General features: G+C 32.6%; 1 protein-coding gene across 1 annotated transcript; it reads right to left on the bottom strand.

Moving 5' to 3' along the window:
- Positions 1-2,820: 2,820 nt before the first annotated feature.
- LOC129235215 (ecdysone-induced protein 78C-like) lies at positions 2,821-19,665 on the bottom strand. The gene is made up of 5 exons (XM_054868921.1): positions 19,556-19,665; positions 17,540-17,839; positions 10,708-10,813; positions 4,137-4,220; positions 2,821-2,966 (listed from the first exon to the last, which is right to left on the bottom strand). The coding sequence occupies exons 1-5, from the start codon at positions 19,655-19,657 to the stop codon at positions 2,821-2,823; spliced, it is 738 nt and encodes a 245-aa protein (XP_054724896.1). The 5' UTR covers positions 19,658-19,665.
- Positions 19,666-20,013: the final 348 nt, after the last annotated feature.

Genomic DNA, 20,013 nt, shown 5'->3' with positions numbered 1-20,013 from the left:
TACTTGTATTCGCTTCAACATTTGTAACCTCTGCCTTTTGAACAAAGACTTTTAAGTGTGGGAAAATGTCTAAAGCCCCTACCTACCGAATCAAACACAATTTCAGTGGAAAAACACTTTTCTTTAATGACACTTTTACAGTTTGTTAGGCTTGCATTCAAGAGGAATTGTTTCAAAACTTTTAAACATTAATTGACAAACACCTAAGTAATATTGAAATTGAACAATAATCTATAAACTAGTTTATACCCTTACTTTCAACAGCTTATTTAAAACTGGTATGGGAAAACTAAACAGTTTCTTATTAGTAGTTGCAGAAGCAAACTAACTACCATTGTTACGGGTGTAAGCTTCTCAACCCCCATGGGAAACTGGAATGTGCAAAACTAAAGAACAAAAGGTGGGGTTGAAGAACTGGTTTAAAGAAAGAAATATCTTCTTTTAGTAATTTCAAGTTCATGAATTTCTGACCAAATTAACTTTATTAAACTGCAAAAAAGGAAAAATCTTTTGAAACTGATTATTTTTTTAAAAAATCTCCAGGTTTTCTTCATACAAAAGTAAATTTTCCTGACATTTCCAGGTTTTCCATGATTTCCAGGTCGGTAGACACCCTGATTAAATCTCAATGTACTGAAACTATGATACATTGAAGTAATTTTGATTTTAATGTGTGATGTATGCGAAATTCTAATTACAAAATCTTTGCAAAAAGCATTGCCTGGTAAATTATTGAATAAGCTGAAAAATGCAATTTAACTGGAAATTCGTCAAGAATAGTACTTTATTTGTTTAGACCGGAGGTGCCCAACTAGGAGGGGGTCATGGCGCAGACTGTGCCATTGAAATGTTTAGGAGGTGTTTTGAGGAATATTTTTTTCATTTGGGGGTGGGGCTCTTGCTTTAGGGGAGAGGAGGTCTTTGTGATATTGAGGTGGGTGTGCCCTTGCCCTTAGGGGGTGGGCACCCCTGGTTTAGACTATTAAACAACAAAACTAATAAAGTAAGACTCTTGCATTATGAAAGTAATATACATGTATTGTACATTTCAGAAATTATAATCCTAAAATTTCAGACATGTAAGAGGAATTCACATTGTAAGAACTCATATCACACAAAAGTCGACTAAATTATGTACACTACATCTTTTTTTCTTGGAATGTCTTAAAGATCTTGCAAAGTCAGTGCTGTAACGGAAAAAGGATCCATTTTACATTTTAAAATTAAAATTTCGTACCTGGATGCATTTCCCCCCACCAAATATTTCTGCTCTAAAGTTAAACTTTTATTTCAAAGCATTAAAAAATATATACAAAAAGATGCAGTAGTATTCAAGGGTGCCTTGAACTTTGGCATAGGAGAAATTTTCAATTTGCCGAATGAAACCCCAAATTTTACTGAATGATAAAATATGAGCATACAAACATACATGACACACATAATGAAAACAGAACACACATAATGAAAACAGAATTAAACATTGTTACTGAGTTGGGGGGAGGGGATTTTATGATCTTAAGCGGACCAACTTGTTCTTAATAAATCTTAAAATTATCATTGTTTATTGAAAAGTTTTTACATTTATTTTTAATCATGCTAACAGGAAAAATAGAAACCACAAAACATGATAAAAGTTACTAAGTAAATGAAGAAATTAAATAAACAAAAGAAACTTGACAGTTTGGCACACAGCTTTGAGTTTTAGTTTAAAAATGTTATGACTTGCAAAATGTGTTTCATTGAATTAAATAAGCTTCAAAAATGTGAGTATTAATTTGTCTTTAATGTTTCCATTTATTATGTGTTTAATATTTCATTATCGTTTACATATTATATTCCCCTCATAAAATATCCAAAAAATTTCAAGCGTACCAGTTTTTGAATAACTTGAATCCCATCACTGTTTTGGAAGTATACATCAGGCATTTTATGCAGAAACTATTTTTTCCCTGTTTAAATATGGCATTTCTTTGAGTGCAATTAATCTACTGTTTTGTTTCCTGAGTTCTAAGATTTTTAGTGGGAAATCGGCTCCTGCTCATATAACTTTTAATATTTTCTGCTGGTAAATTCTTGTATTTTGTTAAGAATTATTTTCAGTGAATTTTTACATAATAGAAGATATTTAGACTATTTTATATGAATACAAGTTCTGGATAATGCAGACGTCGGGTCTCTTGATTGCAAGAACAGGGGTAGGAGAGGAGATTTCAAAATTTTTAGGCCACCATTTTGGTAAAATTTTAGGACAACAAATATCAAGTTTTGATAACTTAAACGTAATTTATAAGCTTAATTTTTGTAGTGGGTGATCAAATGTTTCAAATTCAATCTTGAAAACTACAATAGAATGCTTTCAATCTTTTATTCTTCAAATCAGTGGCACATTACGAAGTAGAAATATTTCATCTTACGATTAGAATCGGGGTTAATCTAAACAGACAATTTAGAGGAAAATCTTCAAATGAATTTGAATTTATAATTAGTATGCAACTAAACATTTTAATACATAAATATACCTTTTTTGTTTCCCACTACTTCAGATTTCACAAACTTTAAAAATATACTTCTAAGCTCGATCAATTTTAGGTACAAAAAATGAACAACTGGGCTTTTTTTCTGTAAAAGTAGAATATATTTTTTGAGCAGATCAGGGAGAAATGAGTCAAAATGCAAGTGTACAAGTGTAAATGTATTTTTCAATGAACTTGCAGTTCTTTTATATCTATCTAAAATGCCACATTCATGCTGAACACATATGGATTTTAGGAAATAATGTTCAATAACTAAATACTGCTCAATCCGTCAATCACATTCAGGTCAAAGAGTTAACCACCTTGTTTCAACGTTTAAAAAGACGTGATCAGCCAAAGCTTCATCAAGCAACTCAACTTGCAAGGAATGAAAATTTTCCCTCATTTTTGGTGGTACTTTAGACCATTGATGAATGTCTAATGCAAAATTATCTATGTGGAGCAAAAGTTTTTCAACTCCATTGAGCATAGCACTATGCACAATAAGTTCCTATGCAAACAATAAGTTCCTATGTTATCCAGATTAGGGAGCGACATCTCAGCTAACATGGTTTACATATTTTTCATTCATTTTCGAGGAGGAAAAATCGAAAATATCAGATCCTATTCCCCTCAACTAACTTTTTTTCTGTGGCGTCCGCTGTTCATCTGTTTTTATTTTCTTTATTATTTTGTTCTCATATATTTTTTGCAGGTAAGGAATGACTGCAAGAGTTATAAAGTATAGATAAAACAAACAGTTTTATATTGAGCATATGTTATGGTCAAAAAAAAAAAAAAATGCATCCTCTCCTCCCATCTTCTCGAGAAAAAAGGCAGCAGCAGCAGCAGTGTTTTTTTCTTTTTTTTAGGGAAAATTTCTTAGGGTCTAGCAAGTTCATTTTATCCTAAAATATCGGCATATCATCATGAAAAATTTCCTTTTTAGGTTGAATTTTCTTTTTCTGCACAAGTATGGAATAAAATATAATGAAAATTTTAGGAATTTTAGGACAACTCCTACCCCTGCAAGAAATTAAAGCTATATGAGAAAGAATTTCAAATTTGATGCAAATTGTACAGGCTTTGTTGATGCTTAATTAGAAGAATCAGTATTTAAAAAAAAAACTAAACAAGCTACAACTGGGAATTGGAGTGCAAGCAAATTTTAAAATTGGGCACATTAAAAAAAAAAAAAAAAACATTTTGATGCATTGAATCAAGTTTTTGGGGGTTTTTTTAAAGGAAGTTAAAAAAAGTTTTTTATGACATGACAAAAAATGTATAAACTCTCAAATTAAATGTGTTTTGAATCAAATATTTATAACCTATATCATAATTACAGAAGCTTTAAGAAAATGGTTTCTGCTGGATGCATTAAATTGACTTCTAAAAAATATGTCTTGAATTATCACTAATTCTGCAAGCTAATATTATCGATTGTGTGCAAGACATCCTCTTCATCTGTTGCAAATTCAAACAGTTCTGATAAAAAATAAGGTATATCATTCTGTGAGTTATTTTTCCAAATTCCTGTAAAACTTTGGAGATGTTGCTTCCCAAACGTGTATAACTCAGGTAGCAAAGAAACCAATATTTCATAAATTTCACCCTGTTTCTCACAATTAGTAAGCTGATACTTCAATAGTCTTAAAAATTTTGCATGGACATGAGCAACAGCAATAGGACTGTGCAGTCCTTGTTGATCTGGGGAAAAAATACATTAAAGCAATTCAGACAAGATTACATATTGCAAAAGTGATGTTTAACTGTAAACAAAAAAATTAGATTATATAAAGAAAAATGTATTTTATACAGGGTGTTCTGTTTTAACCTGCAAGACCTTTATTTTCGCAACTGTTACTCCTAGATGTATACTTCATATTGCAAAAATGTTCAAAATCAGATGCAGAGTTAAGATATTGAAAGATTGAAGTAAAAATAAAAATAAGAAAAAAAAATCAACTTTTTATATGGGTGCCATGTCCCCTAACTTATATTTAGGGAAATAATCTCCATTGGAAAACAATTCCAACACAAAAAGTTTGAAATTAGTATGACCAATATTCACTGAGATATGAAACATAGGTTTTGTGACTTACACCACTTTTCACTCGCCGTCAATAACGCCTTTTGGGGGAAAATATAGCAGTCAACATGTGTTTAAAATTATACTTGTGCATAGAGTGTGGTTTTTCAAATTGTTCAGGGTTTTGTCGTGTGTTTTTGCGTATCACGGCGTAACATTTGCATTTAATTTTGATTAGCAATGAAAAATATAAATACCTTGTTTTTCTTACTTTGACAACTTATCATTCTTCTGAAAGGGCGGTAAGTTCGAATATCATCTTTTGTATGGTCCCTTAAAACTTTAAACTGGAATATCTTTCTGAATTTTGGTCGTACAAATGTCAAGTTTTTTGTATTAGTAATATCTTTCAATGGGAATTATTTCCCTAAATATAAGTTAGCAGAGGGCATCGACTTGCAAAAATTATTGGGGGCGGGGCAGACATCACTGGGGGGTTACGGGGTTATGTAATCCCACGGAGGTCCCCCCCTCTAAAATAAAGGTCAGATTTTTGTATCTTGAAAATGCCAATTTACATTGTGAAACAAACAGTATGTGACATGGCGTTTTCAAAGTAAAACAATCTAAAAATTGGCATACAAATTTCCTGGTTCAACTAGATTATGTCACTTGTCTTAGTTAAAGCTCTCAATTCGTCTCCAGAGCTTTCGTCTTATTAAGAGATCTTTTTTGTTCTATTTTATGGGGAGCCCTGCAGTGCCGTAGCTAGGCATTGATTTTTGGTAGGACTCTTGACTTACATGGAAGGGCACTCCCAGTGACGCCGACTAAAAAAAAGGGGTGGGGGCATACTGGAGTGGGGTCCTGCCGCGGGAAATTTTCTAAATTTGAGATAAAAAATAGTGAGTTTTATAGTTTTTTTTAAAGCCTTTTAAAATCATATAATCAACATTAGAACCCAGAAAACTTGACAAGCCTGACATATTTTTTTGGTTTTGAAAAAAGGAAAAAATAAGTACAAACATGCACAATATTTTTGTAAAAAGGTAATTTAATTTACGTATGTTTTTTAAGACCAGTTGTTTTTTTATTAGTGATATCGGCTAACATATTCAAGTGTAAACGCAGTCTCTACAATGTCTAGGTCATTTTTGAAAACCTCAGCTGATTTTTCAAAATTGGTTTCACCTCCACTTAATGAAAGCAAGCACTCTTGTTGAACTGCAATGATCTGTGTGAGTCCAGTTGATGTAAATCGCCCAGTAATGCAAAATTGCACCATTTCACAAACCTCAATGTATTGCCTTGTAGTACTCCTTTGGGATTTTGAAAGTGTGTGGTGAGCTGGCTTCGTTGCTTTCATACTTCTTTGGTGTACGTCGATTCCGAGGAAGCGAAGGATCATTTTGTGAAGGTTTGCTTTTAAACACAATTACCAAAAGTATTCAAAACTATCATGCCTTCCATTTAATATACAAATCAAATCCTCGTATATTTTTTCCAGATCAGCAACACTTAGATGAGCTTGCCTCAGCGCTGCCCACCAGCGACAGTTTTGACCATAGGTTCGCGCAATGTGGCAAATTCTAAGTGTGCTTGCAGCACTGTAGCACAATCATTATTCACACCACTCGTTTCCACTTAACCTGCTTACTACCATAATAATTATTTGTTTTAACTCATTACTGAATGTATTTTACAAGGTATTCCTTTATCTTTTATTTTCAAACAAGGAAAATAAAAGGGGAGGGCTCTGTCTCCTCAAAAATATTTTTGAGGGGGCTCGGGTCTCCTCAGGCTCTATGGAGTCGAAGCCACTGTAAGTTAGGGGACCTGGGGCCCGTATAAAAAGTTAAATTTTGTACTTTTTGACTCATTTTTATTTTTGCTTCAAACTTTCAATATCTTAACTCTGCGTCTGATTTTGAACATGTTTGCAATTGGAAGTATACACCTAGGACTAACGGTTGCAAAAATAAAGGTCTTGCAAGTTAAAACGGAACACCCTGCATATTGTTACTTGCTCACATTTATATCAGGCGTTTTTGAAAAATGAAGGACTTGATCCTTTTAAAAGCACAGCAAATGTGTTTATAAATATTTACAAGAAAATCTTTAACATTAGATAAAGTACCCACATCAATTAGACAAACCCTTTAAAGAGTGTAGATATAAGCTCCCCTCCTCTCCCAGATGTTATTATTTTCCAAATACAGTAATATGCTGAGATAAATCACAGCAGATAGGCAACTTCGCTAAACAACTCACTGGTGAGTGGTGCAAGGGCGAGCATACGGGGGAGGAGGGGGTAGAAGGGACACCTGTTGTTGGCCCAGGCCTGAGCCTGAAAGGGACCCGTGATTTTCGAAATGAGGGGTAAAATATATGTACGGACATATGGGTAAAATATATGGAAGGGGTCCCATAAAAGTCATTTGTGACGGGCCCCAAAATTTCTGTGCATGCCCCTGGAGTGGTGACTGACAACAACTAACTGAACTGAGATGGCACTCCTTATTTATAGCTTCAGAAGAGAGTACTGCAAAACTCCAGTAAATTCTAGGGTTATCTAATGAATTCAAAATGTTGCCAAACTTCGCAATTTATCGTCAAAAATGATGCCAACTTGGCGATAGTTCCTTAATTTTTGCCAAGCCATCAACTCCTATGTTAGCTGGTGCAAATCAAGCAACATCAACATCCCGGTAAAGTCTCAAAAAGAAAGGTAATTTTGAGTGCAAATTAATGGGATAAATGCCAAATTTAGAAATATTGCAACAAATTAAGCAAATAAAACTAGCAAATACTTACAAAATTTGTAACACTATGCATAGCATTCACTTATGTGAAAAAAAGCATCCTATTAGAAGAAAAATTACTTATGGTTCTACCTCAAATTAGCGTGCATGCCGTAAAATTCAGGGTTTACTAGGTTTTCAATAATCCTTATGTGGTCCCATCCGACAAGCCAGAAAAAACGAGGGTTGGAAGTTTTTTTTTTTTTGATTTAATATAATGATCATATGAGCAGTGAGAAGCAAAGGGATGCAAGAAAAAGTTTTGAGTAAAACGTGTTTAAGGGTCATTCTCCAGAAAACGTAACTTTTGAACGCTAAAATTTCTCAATTTCGAAACTTTTTGTTTTCTTTTCTTTTCATTCTTAAATGAAAGTATTACCTACTAGAAGTAACCATAAACAATGTCCCAGCTAAGTTCCAATTATTTTACTCATAAATAAAAATAAATAAAATAATGCTTTGTTCATAGAAAAAAAAAATCTTTTAATGTTTAAAAATCAAGGCCAATTTCATATCAAAATAGCAATTTTGTTAATTACAAACAATGAGCTATTTTAATGATTAATGGGAATCTAATACAGTAGAAGACCGTTATAACGTCAACCTATATAACGCAATTCTCTATAAAACGCACAACTTTTCAGAAGTAAACAATATGTTTTGAAGTTTGAAAAATCCCTCTGTTTTGCTTTGCAAGCACTAAAATTGAATGGAATTCAAATTTTGAAAGTTTCTCATCTTTCCATTTTAGTTCAAAGCTTTTAAAGGAAAATTAGTTATTACAGTAAATAGAAAATACCAGATGGCTCTTGAAAATGCAGCTGTTATGCAAACCATGAAGCTAGCAGAAGTGCAGGATAATGCACTTTCTTTTGATTGTGAAACATATTTATTTGTGAACAACTAATTGTAATATTGGTGCTTTAATACTCATTGCAGATAAAACTCATTCTGACATGCTAATATATAGATACATTCTGAGTATTAGTTTCAAAATTTGTGAAATGGTCCATATAACACAAAAACCTGTATAATGCAAAAGCGCTGGTCCCAAGGTGTGCGTTATAACGGTCTTCTACTGTATTAAGCTCTCCAAATTAAATACGGCTTAGTTAGCAGTTATTCTTTTAGTTCAAATGTGTGCTAAAAAATAGTATTTAGTAAATTTGAGAATATACTGGCAATTTATAATTTTGGTAGAATGTCTAAGATTGATGTATTTCGCCTTCATCAGCTATTTTCACCTCAGAAATAATGACATTGATAAGGTCTGTCACGAAGGTGAGATTCATGGAGGTGAGGAATTTTCCATTAATCTAGGCCTAAATGGATACATTTTTCAGGGAAAAATTCTACTTCTTCGTTGCTACAATCTGCACATGTTAAGCATATGAAAACATGTTCACTTCTTTTTTTACAAATTTACATTCCTGAAACTCATGTTCACAGAGGTGAGAAGTCACAATAACCACACTTAGTTTTTAAAGCAAAATCTATTATCTTGTTTTTTGACAAAAATCTCACAACTTTTTTTATGGCTGAAAATAAACAAGGGTATCATGGAAAATAAAATTTTCTATTCCCAAATCCTTGCATCATGGAAAATAAAATTTGATGTCATTACTGCTACCTGTTAATGAGGGATGGCATTTTGTGTTTAGGTAACGGAGATAAGAATTTATTGTGTGACATGACTCCTTATCCTACTAAAACAAACTAAAACACAATATTAAAAAATTAAATATACTTAAATGATTAGTATTTGAGACACTTGTGAAAGGAATAATAAATAAATAAGTATATACTTTTAGCTAAAAAAGTTATTAAGCAATATAAACAGTCACCCCACGTGTGTGACATGCCATGGAGGGGAAAATTCACATGTTGTGAACCAAAAATATATTGAAATAAAAATTATTATTAAAAAATATTGGCAGGTTTAAACAGATATATTTTTGATAAAATTAAAAAGCATTGTAAAATGAATAGTTCTAGTCTAATAGTTTTTTTCTGTAAAAAGCGTGTGACAGAAAAGTTACACTTCTTCAAGAATGACCCTTAAAGATAAGGTCTTAGGTAGACTTTCATTGAATTTTCTTTCTAAATCATGATGTATAACAGAACCTACCAGAGCTACTAGTACTATCTCATGCCCCAAGACAGAGGAGAGGTTCACCTACCATTTGTAATGGTGATCTCCAAATTTTTAATTTTGCCACTTACATCCTTTTGCTTCTCACTGCCATATGTGTGTAACTAAAAACAAATATTGTGATTTCTATACATTAACATTAATAAATGGTTTAATGTTTTTCAAATGTTAACTGAAGCTAATTCAATTATTCTGATAAAAAAAGCTAATTAATTATGAATAAATTAAAATAAAGCAAACATTTGTAGTTTCAAAATAATTAAATTTTACAATGACATGAATGATTCAATATACTTTTGAATGAATAAAAAAATTACCACTTTAAAAAGAATTTTAAAAAATATATTTAAAAATTATAAATGAATCAGAATTACTACAATTACTTCTGAGTCAACTGTTTTATTGGCTAAATCCATAATGAACCTACAACAAACGAAGGATAATTGTAATTAATTACAAATGTACATTAATTTTGCGCCACTTCCTGTTTAAATATTTGTGTTCTTGACTTAAAAAAAAAAAATCAGTTCACTTATTTTTTGTTAAAAAATGGACACAAAATGATCCGGCATGCTGGGATGATTCAAACGTTCTGACATGCTGGTCAACTTCATTTATGTCTAGCATGCCGGCTAATCAAACTAAAGGCTAAAAGGCTAAAAATGTACAGTCTTGAGCAAAGAAGAGACCGAGGGGACATGATTCAGTTGTTTAAATTTATTAAAATGAAAGATGTTACGGGGCTGAAGTTTAGCACTGAAAACAGGACAAGGGGACATTGTTTTAAGCTATTTAAATCTCAGGCTAACATGGATGTTAGGAAAAATTATTATTTTAGCAGGGTAGTGGAACCTTGGAACAGTTTACCGGAAGAAGTGGTAATGAGCAAGGGAGAAGATAGTTTTAAGAGGGCCATTGATCTTCACTGGGGATTGTAAATTGACTAGGACCAGTCTAGCTGGGCCCAGAGCCTGTTGCTGGTCGTCGTATTTGTACTTGTATAATGAGGGGAAAAATGGTATGATTTTGAAACAATTTTTAATTCAAACTTAAAATGAAGTACATAGAAAAGATTTTAGTAGGTTAGACACTTATAAATGACACTTATCTTGCTAACAATATCTAAAAATGCTCTAGATGAAATTAGAATACTATTTTCTATAAGTAGAATATTAAAAGAAGGAGTATTTAATGATGCAAAAGAAATACTACCTGGATTGTGTAATATGACAAGTGAGTAAAGTGCAATGACAGTATCACTGAGTTGAAGATCATTTATGCAACCACAGAAATTTAGCAACCTATCCACGAATTCAGTCTGAAAAAAATTTAAACTTTATTATTTTTTTGATTAAAAAAGAGCTCAAATACAAAACAAAATACTGCCAGAGAAATATTTTCAATGCAATATTCATGGATGCCCCAATGGGAAGCGATTGTAATCTCCTAAAAATTTACTTATTCAGCAAATTTTGTCTGGTGACTCAGAAATTTAGAAACAGTGTTGGGAAATTGTAATTACAAAAAAAATATTTATGTAATGGTGCTATGCTCATATTTCATCCTTCAGAAAAATTTGAAGTCTTATTCGACAAACTGAAAATCCTTCCCTTCTCACCCAGAAATTTTAGTTTGGAATAAAGTTAATATTGCATCCAGTAATATATTAACTAACAAAAATTATCTTAACTCTGAGAGTTCTTTGCAATATAAAAAAACTACCAAGTTTTGTCTCTGCTTCCTCCTCCTGCCCCTTGTGCTTCCATGATGTGTAACATAATATTTATTCTACTAACTTTAAAGTATAGAGGGAAAATGGGAGGTTTCTTAAAATTAACAATGAATAAGTAAATAAAATAAAGTAATTTTTTCTGTTACAATGATATTTATGTTTTATTTTATAGGTATTAAAAGCAATTTTAATCAGATAAATTTAAAATAAAATTCTTTTTTTCCTGAAAATTCATTAATTTTTTTCCAATAGAATTTTTGTTAATCATTGCCAAAACAAAAATGAATTTCATAACAATTTAAACATTTATTGCAGAAATGAAGATACATATCTATCATCACTTGTTAAAATAAAAAGAAAAAAAATAATAATTTACAGCTTTTTCATGCTTTGAACTCCCTTCATTTTTATTCTACGTAAAAACCAATCATCAACTTTTATCAATGCCGTTAGATCTACAAGAAACCATTTCAATTAAAGAATATAAAGCTTTTTGTCTATTTCTCAAAACTTAAAAAAAAAAAAAAAATAATAATAATAATAATAATAATAATAAAAAATTAAATTAAATTAAAAAAAAAACTTTAAACATATGTTTACTCTCTGTAAATATTTGCAACAAAAAATTACTTTTAGCATGGTTAAATTCTTAAATGAAGGATTTAAATCACCACTAATATTAATGTTAAAACACATTTTAAATTTCTTAAAAATACTCTTAAAATAACTAAATTTGAAAAATATTTTTCATATGTCAAGCTATGCTTAACTTAGTTTGTTTGAAACAAATCTCCCTGCTAGTTCGAGCTTTATATCTTTCTTTCAATTTTTACATGGGAACTTATGTTTTATTTTAAAAGGAATGATGCGCCCACTCTAACATTTTTTGAAGAAGAAAGTTCTTTTTCAATGCGGGGGGCGGGGGGGGGGAGAGGCAATCAGACGGACCTTTAGACACACATTTACCCATCTCGAAACCTTACTTTAAAAATTTTATTTTGCAATATTCACTATACAACTTAATTATTTGACAATTATTTCTTTTTAAGATTTTTTTTACAACAGACTAAGCATATATTTGTTCTTTCTTAAAAGTACTTGTGTAAAGTAGACTAAAAAGAAGCTAACTAATGCAAAATAATGCAAATTTTACCTGGTTGGCAAAATTAGGTTGCAGTATTGGCAATGTCTCACTTAATGGCATTTAAAAAAAGTTTATAAGAACAGCAGGACAATACCACTGCGGATATTTTTCTTAAAATGAATTCTAATGCAAATTTGCAAAAAATTACTGACCTTTACTGATTACATTTTGAAAAAACTGACAAATACTGATCAAGAAGAAGAATACTGACTTTTACTGACCAGTTTTATGCCCTGCGAAAGAAAAGGCGGCTCAACTGAACCAAGCACTGCGACCACAGGTCTATTGTACTTGTCCCCGGTGACCAGGGACGGATACAGGGGAGAGGAGATGGGGGGATTGCCCCTCCCTTGAGGAACTCTCAACCAGTAATTTTCTGAAAATGAAGTTCAAAAAACGCAAATTTAGACAAATTTAATTGATGTTGGGAGAAGGGAGGTTTGAGTTTGGGACCTTATCCCGGAACTGTTTCGGAATTCAAGTCCAAAACTTTTGTGATTAATATTTCTAAATCTGTATACAAGGAAAAAGTAAGTGATAAAAACCAATCGCCCCCCCTCGAAAATTTCTGGATCCGTCATTGCCAGTGGTGAAGTAAGAACCTCCTCAAGGGCGGGGGGTGGGAGGGGGGAGTGTTCTGCTTAAATATATTCAACTCGGATACTTGGAAATGCAAATGAAGCAGCCATAATTTAATTTTATGCAAACAGTCATAAACATAACATTATGTATAAAACATAAAGTATTTTAAACAGAAGGAAATAACTTAAATTTTCATTACTGGTGTTTAATTTTCAGCTTCAAGGGAGGTGTCCTTACCTGGGGACCATCCCTTTTTCCTACACCACTATACGAGACTCAAACCCAGACAAACAGACAGTTTGAATATTTCCAGACAGATCAACAGAAAAAAAGCATAAACTGAAAATATAAACTAGGAAGTTCTCCCTGATGGTAACTGTCTCAACCCTGGACAAGCAGACAAACATGCACAGATTAGTAATTATACATTTTATGAATAAAACTTAATATTAAGTTTTTTTAGTTAAAACCCTTAAGCTAAAAACTGAAGCTTTAGAATGACACATCCTAATATAGTGTCATATTGTCTGATCATTAATAAAAGAATTGCAGTTAAAGTCTGGGAACAAGAAGTGAGAGAAATGTCGTAAGTCTGGATTTGAAATTTTCTGTATTGTTGGTCACATGGAAATTAGAGCTCGTTTCTAAAACGAAAACATATGTGATAAGGTTACAAGAAATTAAAAAGAGAAGATTTTTTTATTGATACTTATTCAAAATAAACCTGACAATTAAAAAAAATCATAAATTATGAATTGCAACAGTAAACTCTTTTCAGAAATTGCAATCTTAAAAATGAAACCTTTTCATACACAAGTATGAAAATTGTACACTCCAAATCATTTTTAAAACACATTTCATTATCTTCTTCAAAACATCTATTTCCCCACAAATACAATAAAATGTCCTTGATTTTACTCTGAACTTCCGGATTCGCAAGGAATGTGGTTTCAATGTAAGAAAAAAACGCAATGTCTCAAATACTTTTATTAAAAAAAAAAGTTGATATCTTTTAACTGAAAACATATAAGGTAAACACACCAGTAAGTGGCCAGTGCTTCAGTAGTGGCCACCTCAAGGTTTATATTCGAAAAAAATAGGATTCCAGGATTCCCAATGGAGGTAATAACCCCTGCACGTTTGGTGCACTTTTGAATCCATTGGGAGAACTGAAGTGCTATTTTTTCAAATATAAACCTTGAAGTGGCTACGACTGAAGCACTGGCCACTAATGGTGTGTTTACCTTACTTATAACAATTTCAGAAATGGCCAAATTTTGGCAAACTGTATTTCAGATCTTTTACTGTATTACTTAAATACAAATACAAAAGTGACAACCAGCAACAGGCTCTGGGCCCAGCTAGACTGGTCCTAGTCAATTTACAATCCCCAGTGAAGATCAATGGCCCTCTTAAAACTATCTACTCCCTTGCTCATTACCACCTCTTCCGGTAAACTGTTCCAAGGTTTCACTACCCTGCTAAAATAATAGTTTTTCCAAACATCCATGTTAGCCTGAGATTTAAATAGCTTAAAACAATGACCCCTTGTCCTGTTTTCAGTGCTAAACTTCAGCCCCGTAACAGCTTTCATTTTAATAAATTTAAACAACTGAATCATGTCCCCTCGGTCTCTTCTTTACTCAAGACTGTACATTTTTAGCCTTCTAAGCCTGGAATCATAGTCTAAGTGAGAAAGTCCATTTATCAGCCTTGTAGCTCCCCTTTGAACCCTTTCCAATACATTAATGTCTTTCTTAAGATAAGGAGACCAAAACTGAACAGCATACTCCAAATGAGGTCTTACCAAACTTCTATACAAGGGCAGAAGAACTTCTTTAGATTTGTTCGAAATAGATCTATTGATAAACCCAAGCATATTATTGGCCTTGTTACTAGCAATGCTGCACTGTTGGCTAAACTTTAAATCCTGACTTATTAAGACCCCCAGATCAGTAACTTTGTCTGCCTGACTAATGACTGAACCTTGCAAATAATAACTTGTACTCTTATTTCCATGCCCTAAATGTAGCACTTGACATTTCCCAACATTAACAGCCATACCCCATTTATCAGCCCACTCCGTAATATGATCTAGATCATCTTGCAGCTGTTTTGCATGTTCTTCATTTTCTACAGTCCCCATAACTTTGACATTATCAGCAAAACAATTCATATTCCCAGAAATATTTTTGTGAATATCGTTCATAAAAACAATGAACAAAACAGGCCCTAACACTGATCCTTGAGGAATCCCACTTAAAACTTCACTCCAATTAGAATAATTTCCCCTTACAACTACCCTTTGTTTCCTTCCGGTCAGCCAGTTTTTTACCCAAACGAAAGTTTTCCCTCCTATTCCTATATCAGCTTGATTTGACAAGTTAAACAAATTGTAATTGAATGAATTATATTAATCATAAAATACTTCAAAACCAGTACAAAGCAAAATATAAAGGCTTTCTACATTAATGACATTATCAAATAGAAAATGTCACAATGAGCAGTACACTTTTAAATGTCTTCCTGCTTTATCATATCTCAACAAAGGGCAGATCCAGTTTCTGGTTTTGTAGAGGGTCATTAGCGAAAAGGGCAAACTACGTTCTGAACTGCACAAATTATCTGTTTTTAGGCGAAGACCTTCTTCACTTGCAAATGATTGTTTCTTTTCTGAAGTAGTATATTTTCTTCATTTACTACTTCTTGTTTTAAGTTGTTGTTTCTTTTGTTTCATCACCCTATCTCAATGTGGAACCTTCCAATTATAAAATAGATATGTGAGCTTAACTGCTCTTTCAGATTTTTATTATTATTATTATTTTTTTTACTGAAATTGACAATTTAATTTCAAATACGGCCACCCTTTATAAATAAAAACTAAGCTATCAAGTAGGTTGGATTCTAGTTTTTGCCGGAAGTTTAAATTAAATGGTCATGCACTAGTTAATATCTTGAGTTTAGATTTTAATAAACATTGCTTTTAGAAGGCAGTTTTATTTATGGCTTACACTATTTCTGTGGGACATTTAAAAAATTGAATTAAATTTCATTATGAAATATCAGTAAAATACACATGCAAATTATGAAAAAAGCAACCAAGTAAACTTTTTTTTAAATGTAAAAGCTGGTCTTGCATTTGCCACATTATTACTTAAAAAACCTTTTTTCAAGGTCATGGTCCTTCTCAATTGGTTCTGCTGTACATGCCTGTTGCTTGTTTTTTTGGATCTGACAAGTGCATATTGAGATATTGAAATCATGATAGTAATTATGGGCTTGTTTCTTACATTCCTCCAACTATCACATAACAAGCAATGATTATTTGAATCATAATTTATGTACATTAAATATTGAAGGCAAGGCATGTATATTCAGTACGTTACCGCCCTATATCCAGGGCTAAGGCAGAAGTCACTCCTATGCCGGGCTGATGAGAGTTAATAAGCACGAAACTGCAGTCCTTGGCTGGAATTGACTGAGCTGGTGGTGTATTTAATCTATTTCTGCCGTAGCCCTGGCTATAGGGAGGTACGAAACAGGGTACCCCCGCTCTGCTATGCCATCTGTGGCTTCCAGAGAACTGACCTTTCGGCCGGGGCCCCCTTACCCGTAAGGGAACGAGATCTAAACCACTTACGACTCTAGACACCGTGGACCCAGGTATGGACCTGACTCCGGTGGTGCCCATTGCCTACTCACTGTCCCACTCGATAGCCGTTGGGCAGATACAAATCTGCTCACACGCAAGTAAAGAGTGGTCGTTTTACATACGTGGATGCTACACCATCGTAAAACCCTCCCCATTTACCCGGGCTTGGGACCGGCATAGGGACGGGCCTGGCCCCTAAAGACCAGACCCCACCTACGGCTGGGTTGGCTATAGGGAGGTAACTTACTGAATATACCATAATTTATGTTTAAAAAGTTTCATCAAATCTTTTAATAAAAAATATTATAAAATATAAGGAAAACACACCATTTGTGGCCAGTGCTTTAGTAGTGGTCAATTCAAGGTTTATATTTGAAAAAAAAAAAAAAAACAGGATTCCATATCTCCCAATGGATTTAAAAGTGCCTCAAATGTGAAGGAGGTATTATCACCTGCACGTTTGAATCCATTGGGAGACCTGGAATCCTATTTTTTCAAATATAAACCTTGAATTGCTCACTACTAAAGCACTTGCCACTACTGGTGTGTTTACCTTATATGTTGTATAATACATGTAGGCATGTATACATTTTACCTAATATTTCATAATTAGATAAAATTTTACTACCCATTCACCTTTTACAAAAAAAAAAAAAAAATCAAAACTTGCAGTTTTTGAGTACTTACCCAGGCCTCGGGTAAATATACCAAAACTATTTACCTACCCACTTGGTATCTACCTGAACCACATCACTACTTATTACATATATTACCCAGATTTCCGATTATCTGAATTGCCTTTAGTCAGAGAAGTCAGTGTTAGTATGGGTAAATGAGGTTGAGCTGTACAAGAAAAATAAGTTACAGAAAAATGTCAACATAAATCACTTTTTTGAATGATGGGTTTAATATAAAAATTTTAAAAAAATCTTACATCATATATATTTGCCAGCTGTTTTCTTGACATGCAGTACCCATTGCAGAAAGTGATAGCACCATCAGCAGAATTTACTAACTGTGAAACATGGACTAGCCAAATTTCAAAGAATGCACATTTAAGGCAGATTATTTTATCTAAAACATTTAGTCTTACAAAATCCTTTAAAGAATATGAAAATAAAATTAATGGTTTTATCAAGGGGGCAAGTTGGGCAGCAAACTCACTCCAAATGATGATCTTATCAAGGTCTGGATAATTTTCCATAAGAGAAGAGGATTTACAATCACTTAATGTCTGGGGAGAAAAAGAAAAATCAAAATTAATAATGAGAAGCAATAAATGCAAATTTTATATGCATGGTATTTATTATTGCTGAAAACTTCATGATTTACAAGCTCATACAATGGTTACCAAAAGAAAGTAAACACTGAAAAATCTAAGGCAAGAAATAAAATGTTTTTTTTTTTTAATATGTATTCCTAAAAAAGGGGGAAAGAAAACTTTAAGACAAGCTTTAAATTTCAAGATTCTTGATTACAATGATACACAATTTCATTTCTTTTTCAAAGAAGTTACTAGTTAAACAAATCAACTGAATGGTTTTCAATAATTTGATTTTTTAATGATGTCATAAAATAAAATATGTTGGTCTTCAGTTCAAGAGATTTGAAATTTTATTGACAAATAATAAGAGTTTATAATGATGAAAAATTAATTTTTAACATGATGACATCAGAGAAAAATAGAACAATCGTGAAATGTTATTACACAGGTCTGCAAAAAAAATAATAATAAGATGCATGGAATATTTTTGGTACACCTAATATTTTCAAAGATGCTGAATCCAAAAAGAAAACCTCCATTTCCCCTCATCATGTACGGTTTTTGAGAAAATAATAGCAGTGCAGAATATTAAAAATGTAATAATAGCAATGAAAAAACCTCAATTTATTACATTAAACTACACATTATTTCTCAAAATAAACAAACAATTTGTTAAGTTATATACTGCATATTCTGTGTTCACTCTTGTTGTCTGTGAAACCTTTTCTTTGCTTCGATGCTCCTTCGAACATGCTTTCGCTTTTCCTCTTCTGCTTGATCATCCAGCAGTAGTCATCTAGCATATTTACAAATACAAATACAAAAGTGACGACCAGCAACAGATTCTGGGCCCAACTAGACTGGTCCTAGTCAATTTACAATCCCCAGTGAAGATCAATGGCCCTCTTAAAACAATCTACTACCTTGCTCATTACCACCTCTTCCGGTAAGCTATTCCAAGGTTCCACTACCCTGCTATAATAATAATTTTTCCTAATATCCATATTAGCCTGAGATTTAAATAGCTTAAAACAATGACCCCTTGTCCTGTTTTCAGTGCTAAACTTCAGCCCCGTAACATCTTTCATTTTGATAAATTTAAACAACTGAATCATCGGTCTCTTCTTTGCTCAAGACTGTACATTTTTAGCCTTCTAAGCCTGGAATCATAGTCTAAATGAGAAAGTCCATTTATTAGCCTTGTAGCCCGCCTTTGAACCCTTTCCAATACATTAATATCTTTCTTAAGATAAGGAGACCAAAACTGAACAGCATACTCCAAATGAGGTCTTACCAAACTTCTATATAAGGGCAGAAGAACTTCTTTAGATTTCCAACTTCCTTGGTATCGTTTTTCCTTATCACGGACAGTGATGCAAATGTATTTCCATTATGCATCAAGACTGCTTTGAGGCTCCTTTTTCGATGAAATCAATAAAATATGAGTTCATTTTCAAAAAAAAAAAAAAAAAATTGACGTGATCGAAATTTTTTACTGTGTTTTCCGGTTTTAGCGAGTGAAAATCTATATGAAACATTAAAAAAAAATCCCAAGCAGTTTTTTGGTTGCAAACCTGTGTTATTAATAGAAATTATAGCACAGGGTGAGTACATTAACAAAAAAGGATAAAAGTGCCTATTTTATTGGTCAGATAGGATATTATCTAACAGAAAAATTTTACTTACAAATATTCTTGGCTTTCTGGCAATAGCTTTTCTTCTTCCTTCTGAGTAAGGACAATGAAGAAGATAAGCATCTGTGACTTTCTTTATAGTGTTGCTTTCCATTTCTTCTGAAGCACTTTAGAATTATCCAAGATTTGAAAGTCCTGAAAAATGAGAAAATTTTGCAATTGATATAACCATTAATCTTTAACTTCATAAAAGAAAAGCACTAAACATTTAGAGCAGCGATTTCCAAACTTTTTACATCTGTGCCTCCTTTCTTCTTAAAGAAATTGCTTTTTCCCCATTCAGTTTCTATAATAGTTCAAATTTATAAATGTTACACTGAAGTTTAATTTATTTAATGGCTTACTATTAAACGGCACAACCTTGAGGGTCATAGATCTGGATGAAATCCAGGACTTGGATCAATATGCACTAGATATGAACCTAGGTAAAGTGGTTTGATTGCATAGGCT

The sequence above is a fragment of the Uloborus diversus genome, chromosome 2 (genome assembly GCF_026930045.1).
Source record: "Uloborus diversus isolate 005 chromosome 2, Udiv.v.3.1, whole genome shotgun sequence".
NCBI lineage: Eukaryota > Metazoa > Arthropoda > Arachnida > Araneae > Uloboridae > Uloborus > Uloborus diversus.
This window is presented reverse-complemented; position numbering and strand designations above follow the sequence as displayed.

Excerpts from the sequence above, each read along its gene's own strand:
- LOC129235215 (XM_054868921.1), bottom strand. The coding sequence starts at position 19,657 with ATGGAAAGCAACACTATAAAGAAAGTCACAGATGCTTATCTTCTTCAT. Across the intron at positions 17,840-19,555 it reads CCAGAAAGCCAAGAATATTT|ACATTAAGTGATTGTAAATC; the intron begins GTAAGTAAAATT and ends TTTTCTCCCCAG. Across the intron at positions 10,814-17,539 it reads AGCTGGCAAATATATATGAT|ACTGAATTCGTGGATAGGTT; the intron begins GTAAGATTTTTT and ends AATTTTTTTCAG.